The 20,678-nt window shown below is 54.6% G+C and overlaps 2 protein-coding genes across 8 annotated transcripts; one reads left to right on the top strand and one right to left on the bottom strand.

Moving 5' to 3' along the window:
• Positions 1 to 10: 10 nt before the first annotated feature.
• Positions 11 to 18,213, bottom strand: LOC119138579 (transcription factor COE1-like). Of its 4 annotated transcripts, XR_005101166.1 has the most exons (22): positions 18,131 to 18,213; positions 16,180 to 16,271; positions 15,815 to 16,090; positions 14,459 to 14,615; positions 14,317 to 14,380; positions 14,195 to 14,250; positions 13,930 to 14,003; positions 13,780 to 13,848; positions 13,619 to 13,700; positions 13,343 to 13,460; positions 12,851 to 12,984; positions 12,658 to 12,784; positions 12,503 to 12,591; positions 12,225 to 12,290; positions 12,011 to 12,155; positions 11,760 to 11,927; positions 11,511 to 11,684; positions 6,441 to 6,571; positions 6,218 to 6,334; positions 2,709 to 2,758; positions 863 to 1,037; positions 11 to 619 (listed from the first exon to the last, which is right to left on the bottom strand). XR_005101166.1 is itself a non-coding variant. In XM_037278810.1 (19 exons), the coding sequence occupies exons 2-19, from the start codon at positions 16,269 to 16,271 to the stop codon at positions 11,278 to 11,280; spliced, it is 2,034 nt and encodes a 677-aa protein (XP_037134705.1). In that variant the 5' UTR covers positions 18,131 to 18,213; the 3' UTR covers positions 10,919 to 11,277. The 4 variants fall into 4 exon arrangements, 1 of the variants encoding a protein (XP_037134705.1); XR_005101167.1 differs by lacking the exons at positions 16,180 to 16,271; positions 18,131 to 18,213 and adding an exon at positions 14,762 to 15,009 and having other exon boundaries at positions 15,815 to 15,831; XR_005101168.1 differs by lacking the exons at positions 16,180 to 16,271; positions 18,131 to 18,213 and having other exon boundaries at positions 15,316 to 15,946.
• Positions 16,303 to 20,678, top strand: LOC119138559 (rho GTPase-activating protein SYDE1). Of its 4 annotated transcripts, none has more exons than XM_037278762.1 (13): positions 16,303 to 16,767; positions 17,056 to 17,219; positions 17,277 to 17,562; positions 17,645 to 17,887; positions 18,107 to 18,242; positions 18,316 to 18,560; positions 18,635 to 18,723; positions 18,809 to 18,946; positions 19,016 to 19,142; positions 19,210 to 19,373; positions 19,498 to 19,726; positions 19,790 to 20,064; positions 20,166 to 20,678. In XM_037278762.1, exons 1-13 carry the CDS (start codon positions 16,683 to 16,685, stop codon positions 20,301 to 20,303), a joined length of 2,319 nt encoding a protein of 772 aa, XP_037134657.1. In that variant the 5' UTR covers positions 16,303 to 16,682; the 3' UTR covers positions 20,304 to 20,678. The 4 variants fall into 4 exon arrangements, with proteins under 4 accessions (XP_037134657.1, XP_037134656.1, XP_037134655.1 ...); XM_037278761.1 differs by having other exon boundaries at positions 19,790 to 20,070; XM_037278760.1 differs by having other exon boundaries at positions 16,308 to 16,767; positions 17,648 to 17,887; positions 19,790 to 20,035.

Genomic DNA, 20,678 nt, shown 5'->3' with positions numbered 1-20,678 from the left:
CTTTTTTTTTTTATGCCTCCCTCTTCCTGCAGAGCACTTTCCAGTAAGGATGCAGTTAGAAAATCTGTCACCTGCTGGCCAAAGGTAAAAGCCCTCAAAACCATGCAGAGGTTCCTCAAGAATGCCTCCAATTTCAGAGTTGACGCACATATAAAATGTACTAAATAGCAGCTTGATGGGTCCCTTGTTTGTCTTGTGTGCAGGTGTCCACCCTGGAGAGTATGAACATTTTAGCAACTCTGCCTGTGCACCAGCAAACGGCTGCTTCCAGTCTACAATTAAAAATAAAACCAGTAAACTTAAATGGAATTGTTGTCAATGTTCCTTTTTCTTTCCAGGCAGAGGTGACAAATCCTGGTCTACAAAGTGCCAAGGCTGCCACAGTTTTTCAACCACAACTACTCTGAGCTCGTTCACCTGGATCCGTGCTGCCTGAAGAGCCTGCTGCTGGTAAGAGAAGGAAAGTAAATGACACTTTAGCCAACATGTTTCAAAATTTGAATCAGTTATTTTTGTGTCCCGTGTGGAGCACCAAGTACCTGCTTGCAGTGGAAGCTGAGGACCAGAAGAAAGCTGCAGACCAGCAGCACTTCAATTTCCTTGTTACTGCCTCAGCAACCTGAGAAGTGAGGCACTTTAAATGCTCCTCATTGCACACTAACTTTTATTCCACTAATTTTTTTTCTCCTATTTCTGACCGGAAGCAAGGAACAAAATCAACTTCCTGGGTCATGCAGCAAGGAACAAAATCGGCTTCCTGGTCATGCGGCTTGCAAAACTCGTCATGAACTCTACTTGTACACTGGTATGTTTCATGTCAAACCCTTTTCTGCACAAAACGTTGACTTAGCTTTTTACTTACCCATCTCTTTTTGTCTCGGTCCAGGCATGGAGTAACACTCATCCCACTGGCAGACTACTTCACTGCTCGTCCTTCTGGCCTACCACGCCACCGCTCGTCCCTCTGGCCAACCACTTCACCACTCGGCAATGAGCAGATTGCTATCCAACTTGTTACTTTGTTGTGATTGTTTACTCTGCAAAAGAATAAAACTTTATTACAAACACAAACTTTCAACTCATTTTCAAACATCACATCTTAAACTTTAAAAGTAAACTAAAAACAATTTTCTTTCCAACATTTCTATTTTCATTTTATTTTTATTCCCCCCCACCCAGAAAACTTCCGGATTTTGAGAAAAGGGGCGGAATATGACTAGAATACTGCTTCATGATTGGCTGAAAGCTCCAAAACCGGGTGGAGCTAGGAGAATAAGAGGCTGTGGTTGGTTGAAAAGTGGGGTTGGATTAGAAGTGGGCGTGGTTTCATACAAATGAAGCAATCTGATTGGTCGGATGTGCAAATGCCGATTGGCTGTCAGAAAGTGGGCTTGGCTATGCAAATTTGGAGCCGAGCCGTGATTGGCTGGGCAGAGTTAGGAGGCGGGCAAAGTGGCACTGTGATTGGTTGGATTTGAAAAGGGCGTGGTTTCCTAAAAATGAAGCAATCCGATTGGTCAGATGTGCAGATGCTGCGTTCTGATTGGCTGTCAGAAAGTGGGCGTGGCAATGCAAATTTGGAGCCGAGCCGTGATTGGCCAGGCTGAATTTGGGCAGAGCTAGGAGGCGGGCAAAGTGGCACTTCGGTTTTGGAAGGCTCTTTTCAGCTTGGAGTTGAGTGTTTGCCTTCAGCCACTGAACAGAGCCAAGTGTTTGACTGCTTCTCTCTGTCTCCACATGACTCAAAGTGACTGCAACTGTACAATTGCATCACTTTGACTCATGTGGAGACAGAGAGAAGCAGCAAAGACTTGGCTCTGTTGCAGTGACACTCACCTCAAGGCTGAAAACTTGTGTTTTCAAACAGTACTTTGCCAATGCAGTGACCACCAAGCACGAAAGACTTCAAATGAGCAAATTTGCTCAGAAATCACAAAGACTCGCATTCCACTTGAACAATTCATTGAATAGAAAAGCAGTTTGAAAAGGCCCTGCCTGCATGGAAACAGATTAAGTGGTTGATGAGCTCAGGTATGATGTCACTTACTTCTCGTGGCAGGCACTAGGGGGAAGGTGAGCACATGCAAACAGTGCAAACGTCTCTCACTGGGACAAAACCAAAGTGCCAGGTCCTCCACAGTACCACCACCACTCACTTTTGGACAAGTTTTTCCATGACACTGACGCAAACCAAGTTAGTTAAATATATGTTTCTGACTAACTTGGTTTGCATCAATGTCATCAAAAAACACATCCAGACGAGTGTGGTGATGATATTGTGCAGGACCTGGCACTTTGGTTTTGTGAGAGATGTCAGCTGCTTGCATGTGCTCCCCTTCTCCCTGGTGTGCCATGACAATATGACATCGCACATCAGCTCCTCAAGCACATAACACTACCAACTAACATAACTTACACACAATTTTTTTTTTAGATTTATATATTTTTTTAATTTCAAGTCATTATTTGAAGAACAAAGTGGTACGCTTTCACTTTTCACGTGTGCCAACTATGATCAAAAATATACTTTTTAAGTTAAAATGCACGTACATTTTTCAAAACTATACTTCTTACGTATTGACATGTAACTTTAACGATTGTAGAACAATTATTTTGTTTCTTTTAACTGTGGCCCAAATAATCAACAGGACAAGGTCCACCTTGCTAGTTACCAGAGGCATAATGCTACATGGAAAATGGGGAAGTACCTTTCGAGATATGCAGATAGACGACCAGCAGCCGACGTGGAGCCTCCAGTCTTCAAGGTTGGACGTGGCAAAACAGAAAAACCAACGTTCAAATCAAACGCTTTCCTTGATAATCCATTGATTGACAGCCGAGTGAGTGCTGCTTGTGGGCGTGCTAGCTAACGCTCCACCTCTTGTTTCACGAGAGCTAGCGAGTTCCACTGACCTAACAACTAACAAATATTCTCCTTTCATGTCATTGTTTACATGTATGCATTTACATACATACAGCAAATCGAGAGCTTGGAAAAAGTTGACATGACTCATTCGAAACCCCAAAAGGTAACAACCGGAAGAGCTAGCTGCTCACTGAAGCGGAAGTGTACGGTAGCCGAGAAAGTTCAAATCAAGTCACCAAAAAGCGCGTCTTTGGCAACCTGCACAAAAGACACGCCCACATCATGCATACAACACTAGTTCGGATAAAATAGTAAACACGCATAAAAGACGCTCAAAATCTAGTTAAAAAGACCAGCCTTGTCAAAATATAATATTCTGTCGTATTGTTTGACTTTCATACAAATTTGTGTTGTACCTTTGATCAAGTTTGACAGTGATCGTAAATTATTTACAATAATTTATATAGAGCCACTAGCAAAGCCCACTTTGACCATTAACCATTGGGAGCCAAACGGAACCGAGGGACGCCCCTTACTGACTACTACGGTGCCGGACTGCGCCTTCCGTGCTTGCACAACCCTGGTAAGCGCAATAACTTCAATTTTCCTTTTTGCAGAAACACACATTCTCTGTTTAAATGATGAATTATGGCTTTCGGTTGTCATGCGATCGTGGCAAGTTAACGACGCCCTCACGTCGATACTGCTAGATCGAACGAGTGAAATGTGTTTTCATTTGCAGTTGATATTATTCGGAGCAGTTTTGTAATGGAGATTTCATTTGAAGGCGAACGCGCTCTGGTCACCGGGGCAGGAAAAAGTAAACACAATAGCAAAAAGACTGCTATTATTATCATTATTATTATTATTATTATTTTGCGCCATATACTGACTGTCCGCTGTATGCACAATTGCTCCATTTCGACCATGTTGCACTTATTTATTTATTTATTTATTTATTTTACTATTATTTATTCACTGCTCTTATTTATTCATTGTATGTGCCTTCTTGTTTTTACTTTTTGTATTGTTTACTTGAATGTTTTGTTTGTCCGTGGACAAATATATCTATATCTATATATATATATATATAGATATATATAATATGTAATATGTCTTGTCACTGTGGGATAATAGGAAACGCAATTTCGATCTCTTTGTGTGTCTTGATATGTGAAGAAATTGACAATAAAACGGACTTTGACTTTGATGATTATTATTATTTTCATTGAATATTATATTATAATTTTATATAATTTTAATTAATAATGGGCTTTTGCCTGTCCTTAATACAGCGGTTCATGTAATGACGCTAACCTACCACAAGATAGCAGTGCCCCCATCCACTTGTATGTAACCCAGCGTCAAATGAACATGTCCATTTCCTTTTCTTCATTGCTCTTTCTTGAATGTAAATATAATTTGGTTGTTAGAACTTAAACATGAGTATTTCACTGTCCATTTGTTTAGTTTAAAATATCATCACATGAGCAGAATTAAATAAATACCTAGGTCATACGATATGAAACATACAGGCTTTTGACTCGATAGTTTATGAAGCGGTTCATGTAATGACGCCAGGCTACCACAAGACGGCAGTGCCCCCATTCACTTGCATGGAACCCAGCGTCAAATGAACATGTCAATTTCCTTTTCGTCATTGCTCTTCCTTGAATGTAAATATAGGTTGGTGACCAGACTTCCTTTTTACCCCGGACATGTCCTACTTTTGAGCCTTAAAAAAACGTCTAGGGGGGATTTTCTTTGGAGGGAAAAAAATGACCACGGAGAGTAAGAGATTTTTGGGGGGGTAAAATAATGACCACATATATATTAAGGCTTTTTTGGAAGGAAAAAAAAAAAAAAAGACCATCTAAAGTAAGGGGTTTTTTTTGTTTGTTTTTCAAGTGCATTGTGAGTCATTGAGTGCCCTACATTTATGCTCCCTGGATACATTCGGACACCTCTCCAGAATCAGAATGGCTTAAACCTTTAATAGCGCACAAAATAGGGAACAGTTTGCGCATTCAGACACAGCCTCAGACAAAAAGGGGGGAAAAGTATATATATATATATATATATAAGAATGAATATGAAAAGTTTTAGCTCCTGCGGAACGTGAAAGTGACCAAAAACCTTTCACGCAGGTGCGCTTAACGAGGAAATCACATGGACACTCACTCACTCATAGTATTACTGCGGATAGTGAGGGGTGAAAGTGGTGAAGGGTCTCACTTGAAGTCCACTGTCATCTTCACGGTCTTGAGCGGGTTCAGCTCCAGGTGGTTTTGGCTGCACCAGTGGACCAGCCGCTCTACCTCCTGTCTGTACGCAGTCTCATCACCGTCCCGGATCAGTCCGATGAGAGTGGTGTCGTCTGCATACTTCAGGAGCTTCACAGGAGAGTCACCTGAGGAGAAATCGTTGGTGTAGAGAGAGAAGAGCATTGGGGAGAGGACGCACCCCTGAGGGGCGCCAGTATTGGTGGTCCGGGTGTCGGTCGGATTTGGATGGACGGACGGAACGTGCCAAGTCCGCCTTTGTTTTTTTTAAAGAAATCCTGGAGCTGCTTCAGGCTAAAGGTTTGAGGCCTTCTTGACGTGTAAATGTGACCTACTTCCCCCCCCCCTTCTACACGCACGCGCTCAATCAAATACTACAAAGGACGGACGGTCATGCTAAAAGTTGAAACATTTCAAGGTCAACGGTGAAACGGGAACACCAGACGCTCCTGGAAGCGAAGCAAAGCAAGGGAAAGAACAGAAGGCACGAGAGAGACAGTTGCTGGAAACCCATGGCACGGTGAAGCCGATTCGAACCCTCTGTGGGAATTCTGCTAGTCGAAGATGATCCACTTGCTGCCTGTGTCACACGCCAGCTGGACGCTCAACAGTCTCTTTTTTTTCTCCCCCTCGTGCCGTCAGGGGGCTTGATGGGCCAGCAGCGTGCGGGTGGTCTGGATGAGACCCATCGGGCTGCCAATTGCTCGATGAGCAGAAATGGTGTTTTTCACTCACCTGACGTTCGCTGAAACTTCTTGTCAGTCGTTTGTCCTAAAGGTCAACAGTCGCACACTCCCTGAAACCTAACGACTGCGTGCGCGTGTGTGATGTCATTAGCGGGTCCCTAAAAACTTTAACGAGAGCCATAAAATGAAAAAATGAGACTTTTAATGTCGTGCCCGAACAGCTGCTCTGTCTATGTATGTGCGCGCGCGCCCGCGCGTGTGAAAGATGGTCAGTTTGTCTCTTTAATGACCCTGCCGCCTTTAATGAGCTAACGAGCTAATAAGGGAGCTCGTCAAGCAGACAGACGGACTTGACTCAATAAAAGTGAAGAAAATGAGCTCACCTGCAGTAACCATGGCAGCCGGGTAGGGGGGCGGGGAAAGGTGCGTCCCGGGGCATAAGCGCGTCATTTCGCCATGCAGGCGCGCTCGTAAAAAGGACGGAGATCGGCGGGAGGGCGCGCGCGCGATGCCATGCCATGCGATGCGATGCCATGCGATGCGATGCGATGCGATGAGGCCTGGGAGGTTGGCAGCGTGCAATGCGATGCGATGCGATGCGATGAGGCCTGGGAGGTTGGCAGCGTGCATCCGGGACATGTTGCGTCCAAGTCTTGGTTGAGCAGCGCTAGCATGTTCGTCTGAGGTTCATCGCGATGGAGACGCGAGCGCCTTGCTTGAATGTGCCATTTGGACGCCTGAAAACAAATCATGGAAATCCTCTTTCAAACTGTTCCCACACGCGTGAACATATCGCGTACACGCACACGCGTGCATGGACCATGGGTCCAACACGTCACACCGAAAGACTCGTCAACACACACACACACGCACGCACACACGCACGCACGCACGGCAGCGACCTGCTATTAGCAAGCTTTTCTGCTTCACTGCCACCTGGTAATGACGCTCAGCCGTGCACGCCCGCTCGTGCGTATGTGTCGTGGTTTGTTGGTTGAGTAAGTGAGTGATGGATGAGTGCGTGTGTGTGATTGGGCAGAGGGGTGGCGGGGTCCTGTCTGAGGCAGGCACAATGGCACAAGTGAAGGAACAAAAATGGAGAAATGACAGAAACGGAAAGTGTGTGCGCTGACCCTTTAAGAGTTCACGAGCGCACTGACTGACACCCAATCAAACGGCTGGCTCTGCATGGCTCGCGCGCACGCACACAACCTGACGGGCCCCGCTCCCTCCTCCAAAGTGAGCCGAAAGCGCTCTCGCTGGCAAGAACACACACACTCAGCACACTTTTAATTAGTGCTGCAGTTTTAGTTGAGTGATCACGCGTGCGGGTGCGCACACTCACACGCGCGCACTCACGCTGAGCTGAGGGGAAGTCAATTTGCACTTGTGCTTAGTGAATGGAGGGGGGGGAAAAAAAAAAAAAAAAGTGTCGCTGGATGCGGCCACACAACGAACTTCAAGTGCGATCACTGTTGTTCGCCTTGCTTCTTTTCTAGGCGGGCCGTGTCCCACTTTGTGCGCTTTGCTTTCGTATAGGCCGCAAGGCTCGACCCGTCTTGCAGCTTGTTGGCGCCTTGCACTTCGTCTCTCTCTCTCTCTCTCTCTGTCTGTCTCTGTCTGTCTGCACATGCAGTGTCGTCTCGAATGAGCTGCTCCGCTCGCTCTCCAACTTTTCCGTCTTTGTGTCTTTCTGCCGCGGCGCATCAGTCCACATTATGTGCGGCTGCGTCGTCTATTAGCTCGGCGGCCGCTCCATTAGTAACACCTGATTCCTTCTATTAGATTGAGGAAGTGGGCCTCATAAATTGGGCGAGCGGAGTGCGCCAGCGCCGGCTCAGTCTTTTTGATAATGAAAGGAAGTGGCTTTAAATTCACATTACCTTTGTAATGTACTTCATGCTTGATCATATCAGCCGCTGCGATTTTATTAAGGTGCGCTCGCCGCGCGTCCATCTCCGTCTGTCGCCGCCCAAAACGCATTTCCTCCAACGAGCGCCTTGTCCTCCGGGCCGTCGCTCAAGGTCGAGTCGAGCTCTCGGCCCTCTTTTGTCTCGGCCAACCTGCGCCTGTCACTTTGCGGCCTGCATGCGCGTGCGCGCGCGCGCGCGCGCGCTGTAGCTAGCACACGTGACGCAGATTCTGCATCCGAGCAACTGAGCGACTTTCATCATGAGCTCCAACATGTTGCGGACACACCGGCGTAGAGCCCGCAACTACTTTGGGCTCAGGATAACCGACTGTGCAGCAGTTTAGTGTGCGGGTGGGTGCTAAAAGTGTGGATCTTCAATAAAAGGTCAAATTGGTTGGGGTGGGGGTATTTTATGGCTTCAACAAAATGCCAGCAACGAGATGTCCCTCGGGGGCGCCGTTTAAAAAGCACATTTTGTGCTGACGCCACAAATGAGACTTCATTCCAATCTGCATGCGCGAGTCTGCATGTGCGAGCGAGCGAGCGCGCGCGCGCGCGCGTCCGCCCGCCCGCTCAACGTCATTCAAATCACGACTGCTTGAGCGCAAGAGTTGGGCTCGATTGCAAATGTTGACTTTGGCCTCAAATTGTGTTCCAGCTTGTTTAAACAATCAATAATTCCCTTGTAGTCACGGCAACCAAGAAATAAATCGACGCAAACGTACCACCTGACACGACTCGTGGAGACTTTGGCGCAGAAATGGGAGGGCCGTCCGTCAAGGTAGAGATTTCGTCAAAAAGCCACGCCCACTTGGGTTCGAGGAGCAAACAGGAAGTGCAAACGTTGACCAAAAAGCGCTCTCAATAGGGTTAGGGTTCTTGACAAACGAGGGAGGGCTACGAAGACTATCAGCACAAATTTGCTCACCATGGGGCTTGTGGCGAAAGAGAAGGAAACGTCAACCCAAGCGGCTTACTGGGCGCCAAAGCAAGGCTTCTTTTCTTCCAGAGCTGTGGACGCGTCGCTGACGGCCTGCAGGGAAACACTTGCTCGCGCGGACGATTTCACACATGAGGGCGGTCAATGGGGGGGGGGAACACAATTAGGAATCAGGGCGGGGACAAGAGAGGAAGAGCAAGTCAACTGGAATGAGGGGAAACGGCATTTCAAAACAAAACAGCAAATGACAAGACGAAAACAATCCTGAGCCCAGCGCGCGTTCACACAAATTGAAAAGTTGAAACGAGGATTTGTTTTGGAAGCAAACTTTTTTTTGTCAGACAGCGTCAATTCACACATGTAAGCCTGGACGCAAATTGAACTCGTTTCATTTCCTCCTCGCTCGCTCGCGCAACCTTCACCTCTCCCGCTACGTGCAAGTGCACGTGCACCCATTGTGTGAGTGGGTGCGCGCGCGCGTGTGTAAACGTGCTGTCAAACGGGCGTCACAGTAAAACGTGACATTGACAACTTTTTTTCTCAGTTCAGACGTGATCTAAAAGATCAATTAGCGGCATATCATTAACACCTTTTGATTTTAATGAGCAAATGTATTAAAGAGCAGCTGTTGTCACTTCCTGTCTGTTGACGCCCCCCCTCCCCCCTCGAAGCTTTCAACGATTAACTGCATGCTGCTCATGTCAAGACGCAAGAAATGCCGCAGGCCAACCGGCGCTAACGAGGGCTACGAGCCAGCCAGGGGATGGGAGCAAAGACTCCAAACGTAGGCCGCTCGGCCGTGAATGGGAGGCGCGCCCCCGCCCGACAGCGTCAACGTCCGCCGCAGCCGTTTGCTTTCGCCGGCCAGCCCGTGCGTGTCCAGCCGTGTGTTTTCCCGACCCTCGATTGAGGCAGGCAGGGGGGCAGGCAGGGGGGCAGGCAGGCGGGCGGGCTGCCACCGTTGGACTGTTGGGAAATCTCGTGGCAGGTCACCAAAGCTAAATGGACAAAGGAGGAGAGATGCATGCTCGAGTGGCGCAAAGCAGCTATAAGCCGAGTTTTTCTCTTGCTTGCCTCGGGGGACCAAAAGATGAGCGATGGGGCATTTGTCTGGCGAGGGTTCTTGCCCTCCAGGCAACAAGAACAAATTGAGCAAGAGAGGCCAGAGTCGAGCCGAGCCGTTTCCTTTCCTTTCCTTTCCTTTCCTTTCCTTTCCTTTCCTTTCCTTTCCTTTCCTTTCGTCTGGGCCCTTTAACCTCTCGCTCCCTTTGACATTTCCGCTTCAGCGGTGCCATGCACTTGCACCATCGGGGCGAGCGTAGCACAAGCGAGGATGATAGTCATCCTCCTCCTCATCTTCGTCCTTAGCGGGTCATTTGTCATGAAGGAAATCACAGCTCAAATCTTCCTGAGCAGTAATATCTCTGTCACTCAACGCCCCCCCCCCACCTTCCCACGAGTGTGTGCGCCACCGTGGCCAACGAGGGGGGAGGGGCAAACTGAGTGACAGCCAATCAGAGTGCATGCTGATAAAAGTACTTGTAATGTAACAAAGATGATAAGAAATAATGGACTTTATTTTGGCCCGGGTGGAATGCGGCAGCGACATCCATCACAGACAACTTTTCCAAGAGAAATAATAACACTTTTTTTTTCTTTTTTATCGAGATCAAGCATTAACAAGTGCCTTTTTCCTTCCCTCTTTCAGTCAGTGCTGGTGCGTGCGCGCGCCCTCCCTCGGATGAGCGTCGACCCCGTTAAGCCTCGTTAGCTCACTAAGCCGCGAGTTCGCCGTCGGCTTTGTTTGCAGGTAATTCGTTTGTTTTGTCTCTGTTTGTCTTCTTTCACTCGAGTCAACAAACACACCCGCCTGCCCGCCCTCGGGCTTCGGGGTGGCGACGCTGCGCCGCCGGCCGGCCGGCTATCACGGCAACAAGAAGCACCTCGCCGATTGGTTCGATCGATCGCCGAGGAAACTACAAGTGACTCGCCAAGATCCTAAAAATGCTTAACCACGCTTCCACTCGGCGTGCGTGACCTCGAGCGCTTTGTCCGAGGACATTGGCACGAAGGAGGAGGTCAGATGCTGCCGCCGCCAGCGTCACCGAGGGGGCCTCCGAGTGAGGCGCGTTCGAAGCGAGCAAATCTCATCTTGTCTGATTGGCGGCGCAACCTTCGAGACATGGCGCATAAATCCAAAGATGCTTTGGACGCGACACGTGAACAAGATTGTTTCAATGTCAAATAAGGAACTTTTATTCTGCATAAGGAAAAACATCACCAATGGTTCAATGAGGCACAGTTGTACACATTTCTTTTTTTGTCTGGATGGAAAACAACAGACAGAAAGAGCACGGGCAGGCTACCAAGCTGCTTAGAAAAACACGATGAATGAGAAAAGGTGCGAGAGGAGGAAGTTGATGGGAGGGAGAGAGAGGCTTGTCAAGACAAGCTGGTCAAAAACGGTCGCCCTGCCTCGTTGGCATGCCGACGTGACACGGGCGCTCGCTCCGCCGGCCCGGACAAGCGCACGGCGCTGCCGCTTCCGCTCACTGGCTTGTACGCCCGCCTGCCCGCCCGCCGTCCTCCTTCTACATGGGCGGCACCACCAGGCCCGACATGGCTGCGTGATCACAAGCGCAAATTGACGGCCAAAGACGCGTGACGAGCGATATCAAAAAGGAAACCATTTGGCTGCTTTGCCATCGTATGCAAGGCAAACCCAAAAAGGAGTCGTCGTCATCACGTGCGTGTCACACGTGTAAGCGGAAGAGAGCACGTGACATCGTCCACGCCCGCCCAGTATTCTCGTGTGCGTGCTTACCTTGCAGTCCGGCGTTGAGTCCGCAGTTGTTGGTCGGCGGCAGGGGCGGGGTGGCTCCTGCTGCGGCGGGCCTCACCACGGGGGCAAAGGCGCTCTTGGTTTTGACGCTGGCAGAGAAGGCAAAGACGCCGTGGGCGGAGCTACAGCCGGACACGGTGGGACTGGTCGCCACGACTGAAAGGGCCACGCACGAGGCAAAGTCAGCAGAGGAGGAGGACCGAGGCGGCCCGACCCGCGGCGTCCACTTACTGCCGTAGGGCGTGTTGGCGGAGGATCCGTTGAGGAAGTTGGGTGAAGACGCCAGCCCGAGGTTGGGCATGCTGCTGTTGCCGTAGGCGCCGTAGTTGCTCTGCTGGCCGGGGGGGCTGGGGGCATACCCTCTGGGGGACGGCTGGCCGCTGCCGGGAGCGTAGCCGCCTGCCAACAGGAGAAGAAGGAAGGTCTCAGCATCCAGGCAGGGTGGGCTGCCGGCCCGGCCCGGCCCGCCGGCCCGCTTTGACCTTGAGCAGCGTCGTTGAGGTCGAGCCCCAGCTGGGCGCCGCCAAAGGAGCCAACTCCCATCATGGCGTGAGGGGGGGCCACGTGGCTGCGCGGGACGCTGTAGAGGGCCTCGGCCACGTCCGCCGCTCGCTTCAGGATGGTCTCCTGCGCCGCCAAATGCCTCGCAAATAAGGGCGCCCGTCCTGACGCGCAGCGCCGGCGCGGGCGAGTCACCTGGTTGCCGGGCGGCGCCGCGTACAAGGCCTCTGCCATGTCGGCCGCTCGCTTCAGGAGCACTTCCTGCCGAGCAGTGGCAAAAACAATTGAAGAGCAGCGAAGTGGGACACCTTAGCGCATGCGGGCAGGCCAATCTCCTTTCTCGCCACAGCGCTTCCCTGATTTGACGCTTTTGAAATTTGGCCAAGCGCCCAACAGGCTCTTCAATGGCCGCTGAGCCTCGCACAGCGCATCGGAAAGGCAAAAGTAAGCGCGCCACACACGCCATCGCTTACCTTGGGAAGCCTCTCAGGGTCTCCGGGGTGACGAGGAATGACCTTCTGTAGCCTCTGGAAGCCGTAATCGATGGTGGGCTCGTTCAAGGCTGGCGGAGGAGAACAAGTTTGAGGAGCCGCTGCCGCCGCACGGTCCTTCCTCCCTCCCTCCCTACCTGTGTAGATGAAGCGTCCAGGCGCCCCTTTGCAAAAGTGCTTGGACTTGTAGGACAAGGTGACCTCCACCACTCCGGGGATGTGGCGCGGGGGGGTTTGCACACGGATGGCGTGCGGTGTGATGAGCTGGAGCGGCGAGCGCTCGTTAGCCGGGATGCGAGGTGGTGCGCCCGCCAAGGGCCGCCCGCTTACCTCGCTCCACACCAGCATGCTCCCGAAGACCACCTGAAGGCCGTCAAAGAAGTTCTCTCCAATGAGGATGACGGTGGCGCCCCCCGTGGTCCATCCCTCACTGGGGCTGACGGCCTTGATGCACGGACACGCTGCTGGGGGGGGGGGGGCAAAAAGCGGAACTCCTTCAAAGAAGCTGACTGCCATTTTGTTCGTTGCTCTTGCGTTCTGCGCTGGCCGATGCGTGGAACCTGTCGTGATACGAGCGTGCCGGCGACTTTCCGTCCTCCCAAAGGAAGGAGGAAAGTGCACTCATGCGGCGGGTGGTTTGTCTCCGTGGTTACCGAATTTAATTAGGAGACTCAACTCTTCAGGAGGGAGGCTCCGGCTCGGCTCGGCGCGCCTAAGCCACAACGCGCCAGCCGCTGTGATTTTGCTTTGCTTGCACGTGCGCTATCGGACGGGACGCTAACGCGAGCCGACCGTACTCGCTGGTTCTCGGCTTTGGAGTACCTTCAGACGGGTCCAGTCTCCGAGCTCGGCGGCCGTGTTTGGAGTTGTTGTGCACAAACATGTTGTCGGAGACAGCCAGGACGTGCCCGTCCACGTTGAGCGTTGTGCACACCGCCACCTGCAATCACAAACAGCCGGCGAGCGGCGGCCGGGCTACGTCTGGATCTGCAAACAACGCGTTGAACGCAAATGGGATCCCGGCAAACATCCGGACGGAGGGTGAAAGATGAGCCCGACAAGATGACGGTGTGGGCGGGGCTGAGCCGTGTGCGTCACCTGAAACCTCCTCATGTCTCTGGGGTTTCCGGCGTTTTTCAGACAATTTTGGTTACACTTGAGGAAGAACTTGAGGAAGAACCTGCAAGCATAATCAAGTGGCGACTTGAAGAGAAGAGCCGGCCGACCGACCGAGCGAGACGCCTTGCAAAGCGGCCTACCTGTCGATGACGACCGGGTCGGAGGGCGTCTCGTTTCTGTTTCCGCAGCTTTTCTTATCGCAGCAGCGGCTGGCGCACAGACACAATAGGTCGCTCGCCCGCCGGCCCGCCCGCCCGCAAGCGCTTCAACCGGAGCGGCCGCCGACCTACCTGCACATGATCTCGTGCGTCAGCAGAACTCGGCACATCTCCGGATTCTTGTCCTGACCCTCGTAGATGATGGCCTGCCACGCACACGCACGCAACTTTGTCAGGCCACGTTTGCGCTCCGTTTCCAGCGGACAACGCAGGACCGGGTCGCAAAGCCGGCCCAACTGCCACCGGCGCCTCAAATTGATTCTCATGGACGTGAAATGGCGCCAAAGTTTGCTCATCACCAAAGAGTCCAATATTTGCAATGTTGAGTCTGGCTCACCTGTTTGCTCACGGAGTCAATGAGTCGCACGTAGAGGTCCTGCTCTCCTCGCGCGCCTGCACGGAGCACAGAGTGTTGAGCGAGCCGCGGGCAAGCGGCGAAAGCGGGCAAACGGGACGCACCGTTGGCGTAGAGCAGCTGCAGCTTGTAATGAATGCCGTTGTTGGTTTTTTCTGCCGTGGGTTCCTGAAAGCGGCGTCGAGAGAAGCGGCACGCTCAAGGAGACGGGCGGCGGCGGCGGCGCGACCGGCCAAAGCGCCTCACCTTCTCCTTCTCCACAAAGTCCACGTAGGCGGCCCGCTCCATTTCCACCGGCTGGCCCCGCCGGTCGTACAGCGCCAAGACAAAGTGGAAGAAGTTGGACTTCCTCAGGTTGGACGGCGGCTGCTTCTCAAAGTGGGCTCGCGCTAAGCCCGCCCCACTGGCGTCAAAAGCAAGCACAAGCAAATTCAGAGCAAATTCACGCCGGGATGAGAGGAGATGTGCAAAGTGGGAAGGGAGCAAGCGAGCGAGCAAGCAAGCAAGCAAGGAAGAAAGGATGGGGCCTGCCTGCCTGCAAGCTTTTACCTCTGCATGGCGTCCAGCATGCCGCTCGAATGCATCCAGGAGCGAGCTGCCAAGGGCTCCTCCTTCAGGCTCGGCGCTGAGCCGCGCGCCAGCCCGTCCTGAAGCCCAAACATCGCGCCCGAGAGGCGGCAAGAAGAATGTCCGTCGGCTGTGATTTTTTCTTTTGCAAGTGGCAAAGGTGTCCCGGCCGCAAAAATGTTTGGCCGCTGGCCGGGATTGGGCTGTTGCGATTTCACGTTTCAAAGGTGCTGGTGGCGGCGGCGAGGAAAAATTTCATTGGGGAATTCAGGAGCCAGATGAAAAAAAAATGAAGCGGAAAGCAAAGAGTCCCCCCGCCCCCCCAAAGACCAGGCGAGGAAGAGGACGGAGCGATGACAAGAAGGCAAAGAACTCTGAGCCCCGTGGCCCCGCAGGACCCGGCGCCAAAACCCCAAAAGCCCACGGCCGTGACGTGGCGGCAAAGGGGGCGGGGCCTGCCTGCCCTTATAAGGACAGCCCAAGTGATGGAGAGCGAGAGAGAGAGAGCCAGAGCCAGAGCCAGAGTGAGGCACGACCTTGATTGGTCCGGATCTTGCTCTGGATCAGCCATCAACCGCAAGAAGACGAGAAGTGGAGCGAGCGCCCGAGACGAGACGAAAGAAAAAAAAAAAAAAAAGAAGACATTTCCAGACTCAATACATTTTTGTCATTGCGAGCTTGCCATCACTATCATCCATCTCACAATGATGCCTTGATGAGGGAGGGAGGGAGGAGGGAGAGAGAGGGAGGGAGGGAGGGAGGCCTTCTTTTACATCGAATGGGTGGTCAATTTTGCACGGTGCCGCCGTGTGCACAAATTCAAATCTTATCAAATACATTTACAAGAATTACAAGAAAGAACACTAATCCCATCAGACACAACGATTGCATAAGAAATCGCAGGTGACCGGCAAAAAGATGATTTGGGCTTTTCAAGGCAAACGGACCAAACACAGCAAGCGCATGCTTACGCACGTGAAACGCTCAGTCCCACTTTGCTTTGGCGAAAAAGGGACTGAGCGTCTGTGCACTTACCCGTGGCCAGGCCAGGCCAAGCTTTCGCTCGCCTTCATGTGGCCGAGGCGGGAACACAGGGAGGGGGCGGCTGCGAGCGCGGCTCCGGGAGATGACTCTGAGCGCGGCTCCGGGTGATGACTCTGAGCGCGGCTCCGGGTGATGACTCTGAGCGCGGCTCCGGGTGATGACTCTGAGCGCGGCTCCGGGTGATGACTCTGAGCGTGGCTCCGGGGGACGACTCTGAGCGCGGCTCCTGGGGACAACTCTGAGCGCGGCTCCGAGGGCCAATGCTTTCTACAAAACCAAAGAAAAAAGTCAAGCGTGTCGGCCCTTCTAAGTGACTCAGCCCAAAGTTGCAACGTCTTCCGAGCGGGGTTTCGCACCTTTCCACCAGAATCAGGACTCGGCCCCTCCTTGGCCACCGGCTCGGATTGAAGCCTTCACTCAGCCTCTGCTCTGCGGACTCTGTCGCCATCTAACGGACAAAAAGAGAATGACATCACCAAAGAAAAACGCTCGTCTCGATGTCCGTTCTTTACGTTTGAGAGAGTAAAGATGGACTTTTGTTGTCGTCCAAATAAATGAGACGCCAGAAAAAGGCGCCCTCACTTCAAACCTTCACCATACAGCACGTGCGCACATGGCACCAGCTCGCTGTGACTTGTGACTGGACTGCAATTCCCATGAGCGTGCCTCCATCAGGAGCCAACACAACAACCCCCCCCCCGCCACAGCTGGGAGTGGGAGGAGGAAATTGAAGCGGAGGGGGAGTTTGGGAAAGAATGCCTGGAATTCATTTCCTGTTCTGCAGCAGCGAGGAAACATGAAGGGCTGAAGGAAGGCCCAAAGAATCTGTCCAAAAGAGCCAAAAGCGGGAGCCTGCGGCATGGCCCAGCCTCTGCTCAAGAGAACTTTCTCCCGGCTGCGAGGCAAGAACCGATCCCGCAGGAAGACGGAGCCTCAAGTCAACGGTGAGCACGCCGGCCGTTCCAGGACAGATGAGCTCGCTCGGCCAAGCTCGCGCTGGCTGTGTGTGGGGGGGGGGGGGGGCTGTGTGTCAGCTGAATGCAACAGAGCAGCCTTCATTTACACACACTGTGATGTGTCAGCTGAATGCAACAGAGCAGCCTTCATTTACACACACACTGTGAGCTCGCACAAAGCCATTCTTGTCCAGGACGAGAGCGACGCGCACGTACATGCGAGCGCTGGCGTGTTAGCAAGCGTGTCCGTGAGCGTTCCCCGTCTCTGGGCCGCAGATGCCACAGCGCAGTCCCACGTCACGCCGCGCAACTCTGGTGCGTCCGGGGGGGAGGCGGCGGTAGCGGGGCCCCGGTCTCCTCCCCTCGGCCGCTTAGCCGTGCCGTGGGCTCGGCGAGGAGCGGCCCCTGTGTGCGCAAAGTCGGAGTGTGCGCAGGACAAGGTAAGTGGCGCCGAGGAGTGTCTGAAAAAGCATAGACCTCTGTATTTGGCCTCCCAGCCAGCGGGCGGCGCAACAACTCATCCAAAGACAGCGGCCGCCGTCGCCAACGAGCTGCCCGGCAGGCGGGCCTACCTGCAGAGCTTGGAGCGCAGCAGTCGTGACTGGGTGCTGTCCTCGGCGCCGGACGAGGCCGGCGGCTCGCAAAGCGCCACCACCGACATTTGGTACAACCCCATCCCGGAGGAGGAGCGGGCCAGGCTGGAGACGACGGGCGGCCCAGCGCAGGGAGGGAAGGAGGCGCTTTCCGCCGCCGCCGTGGGCTGCTCCAGCTCAGACAGCGCAGGTAAAGACTCGCCTTCCGTCAAGTCTTTCCATGGCGGGCACAGAATTGACAGGGCGGCGGTGGCGCCCGCCCGGCTCCTCAGAAGGAGCGGACCCTCGGCCCGCCCTGCCCAGGAAAGGGGGAGTGATGGACAGGCTGATGTCTCCCGGCGCCGTGCGCAAACTCTCCCTGAAGATGAGGAAGCTTCCGGAGCTCCGGCGCAAGATCAGTCTCCGCTCCTCCCGGGTGGGACAGGGAGGCGGCGACGGGAATGCCTCCGACGTCCTGAGTCGATATCATCTGGACAGCTCAGCCCCGCCCGCAGCGCGCTCCGCCACTAAAGGAGGTGAGGGGCTCGCTCGCTCGCTCGCTCGGTCGGCCGGCCGGGCCTCGCCCCGGCTCGGCCGACTCCTCCTTCGCCTCGCCCCGGCTCGGCCGACTCCTCCTTCGCCTCGCCCCGACTCCTCCTTCGCCTCGCCCCGGCTCGGCCGACTCCTCCTTCGCCTCGCCCCGGCTCGGCCGACTCCTCCTTCGCCTCGCCGTGACCGACGTGTTCTCTCGCCAGGCTATCTCAGCGACGGGGACTCACCTGAAGCGTCGCCGCGGCAACCAAGCCACCCGGCCTCCTTCCGCCACGTAGTGAGCGGCATGCTGAGCGTTCACCTTCTGGCTCTGGACCTGGAGCGGACAAAGACAAAAGAGTGAGCAGAAAAGCACAGGCCAGGTGCCAACCTCCAGTGTGAGCATTTGTGTCTCCGCCTCCTCTTTTTCCAGGTCGGACGAGAGCCGGGACATTTTTCTGGCAATCCAGATTGACGGAATGGCTCGAGCCAGGACTTCCCTCCTTCGCCCGCGAGGTCACTCCCTTCCTTTGGACCACACCTTCCGCCTGGAGCTGGAGCGAGCGCGTCGACTCGGAGTGGCGGTGCTTAGTCCCGCCGCTCGCTTTGACCGAGCGGCTCGGCCGGGCAACGTGGTTTGCTGTCTGGGGGGCGTGGCCCTGCCGCCGCTCTTCAAAGGTGCAGTACGGCTCCGTCGCCGCCGCATCTGCGTCGGACGCTGGTGACCACCCACCGACGTGCGCCCATATCAGGAAGTGGCGCTCGGCAGCTCAGCGTCAAGCTGGAACCCCAAGGCCGTCTGGACATCAAAGTGTCGTTGCAGGAGCGACGAGACGCGCAGGTAGAAGCCGGCCGACGCGGCACCGAGCGACCGACCGACCGACCGACAAACGTGAGCGACCCGTCTCCGTTTGGGCTCTTTTCAGGGGGCCGCTAACCCGAGCGGACCCGCTCGTGTCTTCGGGGTGGAACTGCGTCGGCTGCTGGAGGAAGAAAGATCGGCCGGCGGCGTGCCATTGCTGGTCCAGAAGACGGTGGCGGAGATCGAACGGCGAGGACTGAAGGTAGGGCCCGGAAACGCTCCGTCCCAGAGACGACTCGTGACGCCTGCCACCGTCGTCGTGGTCCTTCAGGCCGTGGGTCTCTACCGACTGTGCGGCTCGGCCGCAGTCAAGAAGCAGCTGAGGGACGGCTTCGAGAGCGACAGCTCGGCCGTCTGGCTCGGAGAGGACCTCTACCCCGACGTCAACGTCCTGACGGGTGAGGATGTCAGCCGTTGCAAAAGAGAAAGGTCCCGGGCCAGAGCGCGCTCTTCTTGGCTGGGCAGGAATCCTCAAAGACTTCCTGCGCGAGCTGCCGTCTTCGCTCATCACGGCCGCCTTGTACGAGGTGGTGAGGGAAGCCATGACCCGGCGGCCCGCCCCGCCGCCGAGCCCGGACGTCCGCTGGGCCACGGTGGAGCTGCTCTCGTGTCTGCCGGTGCCGGAGAGGGTGAGACGGCCGGGCCAGGCCGAGGCAGGCTGGGCCGGGCCAGGGCAGGCTAGGCTGGGCCGGGCCAGGTCGGGCCGGGCCGCCTTTGCCCGCTGAGCGTTGGCCGCCTTCTCTCCTCTTGCAGGCCACTTTGACTCTGCTGCTGGACCATCTCAGCCTGGTGGCCCACTTCAGCCCTCGCAACAGGATGACGCACCGAAACCTGGCCGTCTGCTTCGGCCCGGTGCTGCTCAAACGCGCGGCGGAGGCAAAAGGGGGGCCGGGAGGGGGGGAGGCGTCGGGGGATTCGGCCCGCGCCGTCGACTTCAAGCTTCACATCGAGGCCTTGCACTACCTGCTGCGGCTGTGGCCCGGTAAGAGGAGAGCGCCCGCCTTGCCCTGCAGCACAATTTGATGGCCGCGCCTTTCCTCCGCAGTGCCGACCCACCGAATCCCAGCAGACGACGACGACGACGTCTGCCCCGCTCCTCGGCCCAAGCCGACCTGCCAGAGGCCAGACGGCGGAGCTTCGGAAGCGGTGTGGCGCCGGGGCCGGGGCGCCGTGGCCCGCTTGGACAGTCCGCCGCCAGCCAACCGCTACGCCGGTGACTGGAGCGGGCAGCGGCTCGCGCCCGGACGGGACGCCGAGTACGACGAGGTGGCGAGGAGCGAAAGCGACCCAGGTCACGTTTTACTTTGCCACGTCTTGAAGGTTCAGGTGGAGGTCACGTTTTCGTTTGAAGGTTCTCTTGTGACAAAAGGCCATCTCGTGCGCGTTTGGATTGTTGTGCCGCCCGTGTTATTTGATTGCAGGTGGCGAAGATGATGACGACGACGACGGCGGCGGCGGCGGGGGAGAAGCGTGGCGCTCGGGAGCCCGCCGAGCGCCACGCTGCTGCGCCGAGGACCTGCTGGACTTTGATGCTCCGTTTAACTGCCGACTCAGCCTGAAGGACTTTGACGGCCTGATTAACGACCTGGACCGAGAGCTGGCCAAACGCGTCAACATTTGCACGTAGATACCGACAGAGGAGGAGCGAGGCCGATTGGGCGACCGGGCTCGATGAAGAAGTCCTTTGGGAAGGCTTGGCCGCTCGCCTCGCCGCGTCTCCCAGCCTCACTGGCGTCTCAGTATTGAAGTCGACTCATGCGTAACATGATTCAGGGTACGAACAAGTTGACGGAGGCTGTTCACCGTCGATGGTACCGAGCGTGGGACGACGGCTGACGTACTAGGCAGTATTCTTTCATTTTGTACTATGCACTTGGTCTTGTAAGCAAGCGGCCCGCCCAAAATAAAACTCGCGCGCCATGCACAACATTTGA

Source organism: Syngnathus acus, chromosome 19, assembly GCF_901709675.1.
Source record: "Syngnathus acus chromosome 19, fSynAcu1.2, whole genome shotgun sequence".
Lineage (NCBI taxonomy): Eukaryota > Metazoa > Chordata > Actinopteri > Syngnathiformes > Syngnathidae > Syngnathus > Syngnathus acus.
The sequence above is the reverse complement of the archived record's forward strand: the minus strand, read 5'-3'. Positions and strand labels throughout refer to the sequence as shown.

Coding starts and splice junctions, on each gene's coding strand:
- LOC119138559 (XM_037278759.1), top strand. CDS start 16,683: ATGGCCCAGCCTCTGCTCAAGAGAACTTTCTCCCGGCTGCGAGGCAAG. Junction 18,243..18,315: donor GAGCGGACAAAGACAAAAGA/GTGAGCAGAAAA, acceptor CTCTTTTTCCAG/GTCGGACGAGAGCCGGGACA. Junction 19,143..19,209: donor CGACGTCAACGTCCTGACGG/GTGAGGATGTCA, acceptor TTGGCTGGGCAG/GAATCCTCAAAGACTTCCTG.
- LOC119138579 (XM_037278810.1), bottom strand. CDS start 16,271: ATGGCGACAGAGTCCGCAGAGCAGAGGCTGAGTGAAGGCTTCAATCCG. Junction 12,592..12,657: donor TGGACGCTTCATCTACACAG/GTAGGGAGGGAG, acceptor CTCCTCCGCCAG/CCTTGAACGAGCCCACCATC. Junction 11,685..11,759: donor CGCCAACACGCCCTACGGCA/GTAAGTGGACGC, acceptor TGGCCCTTTCAG/TCGTGGCGACCAGTCCCACC.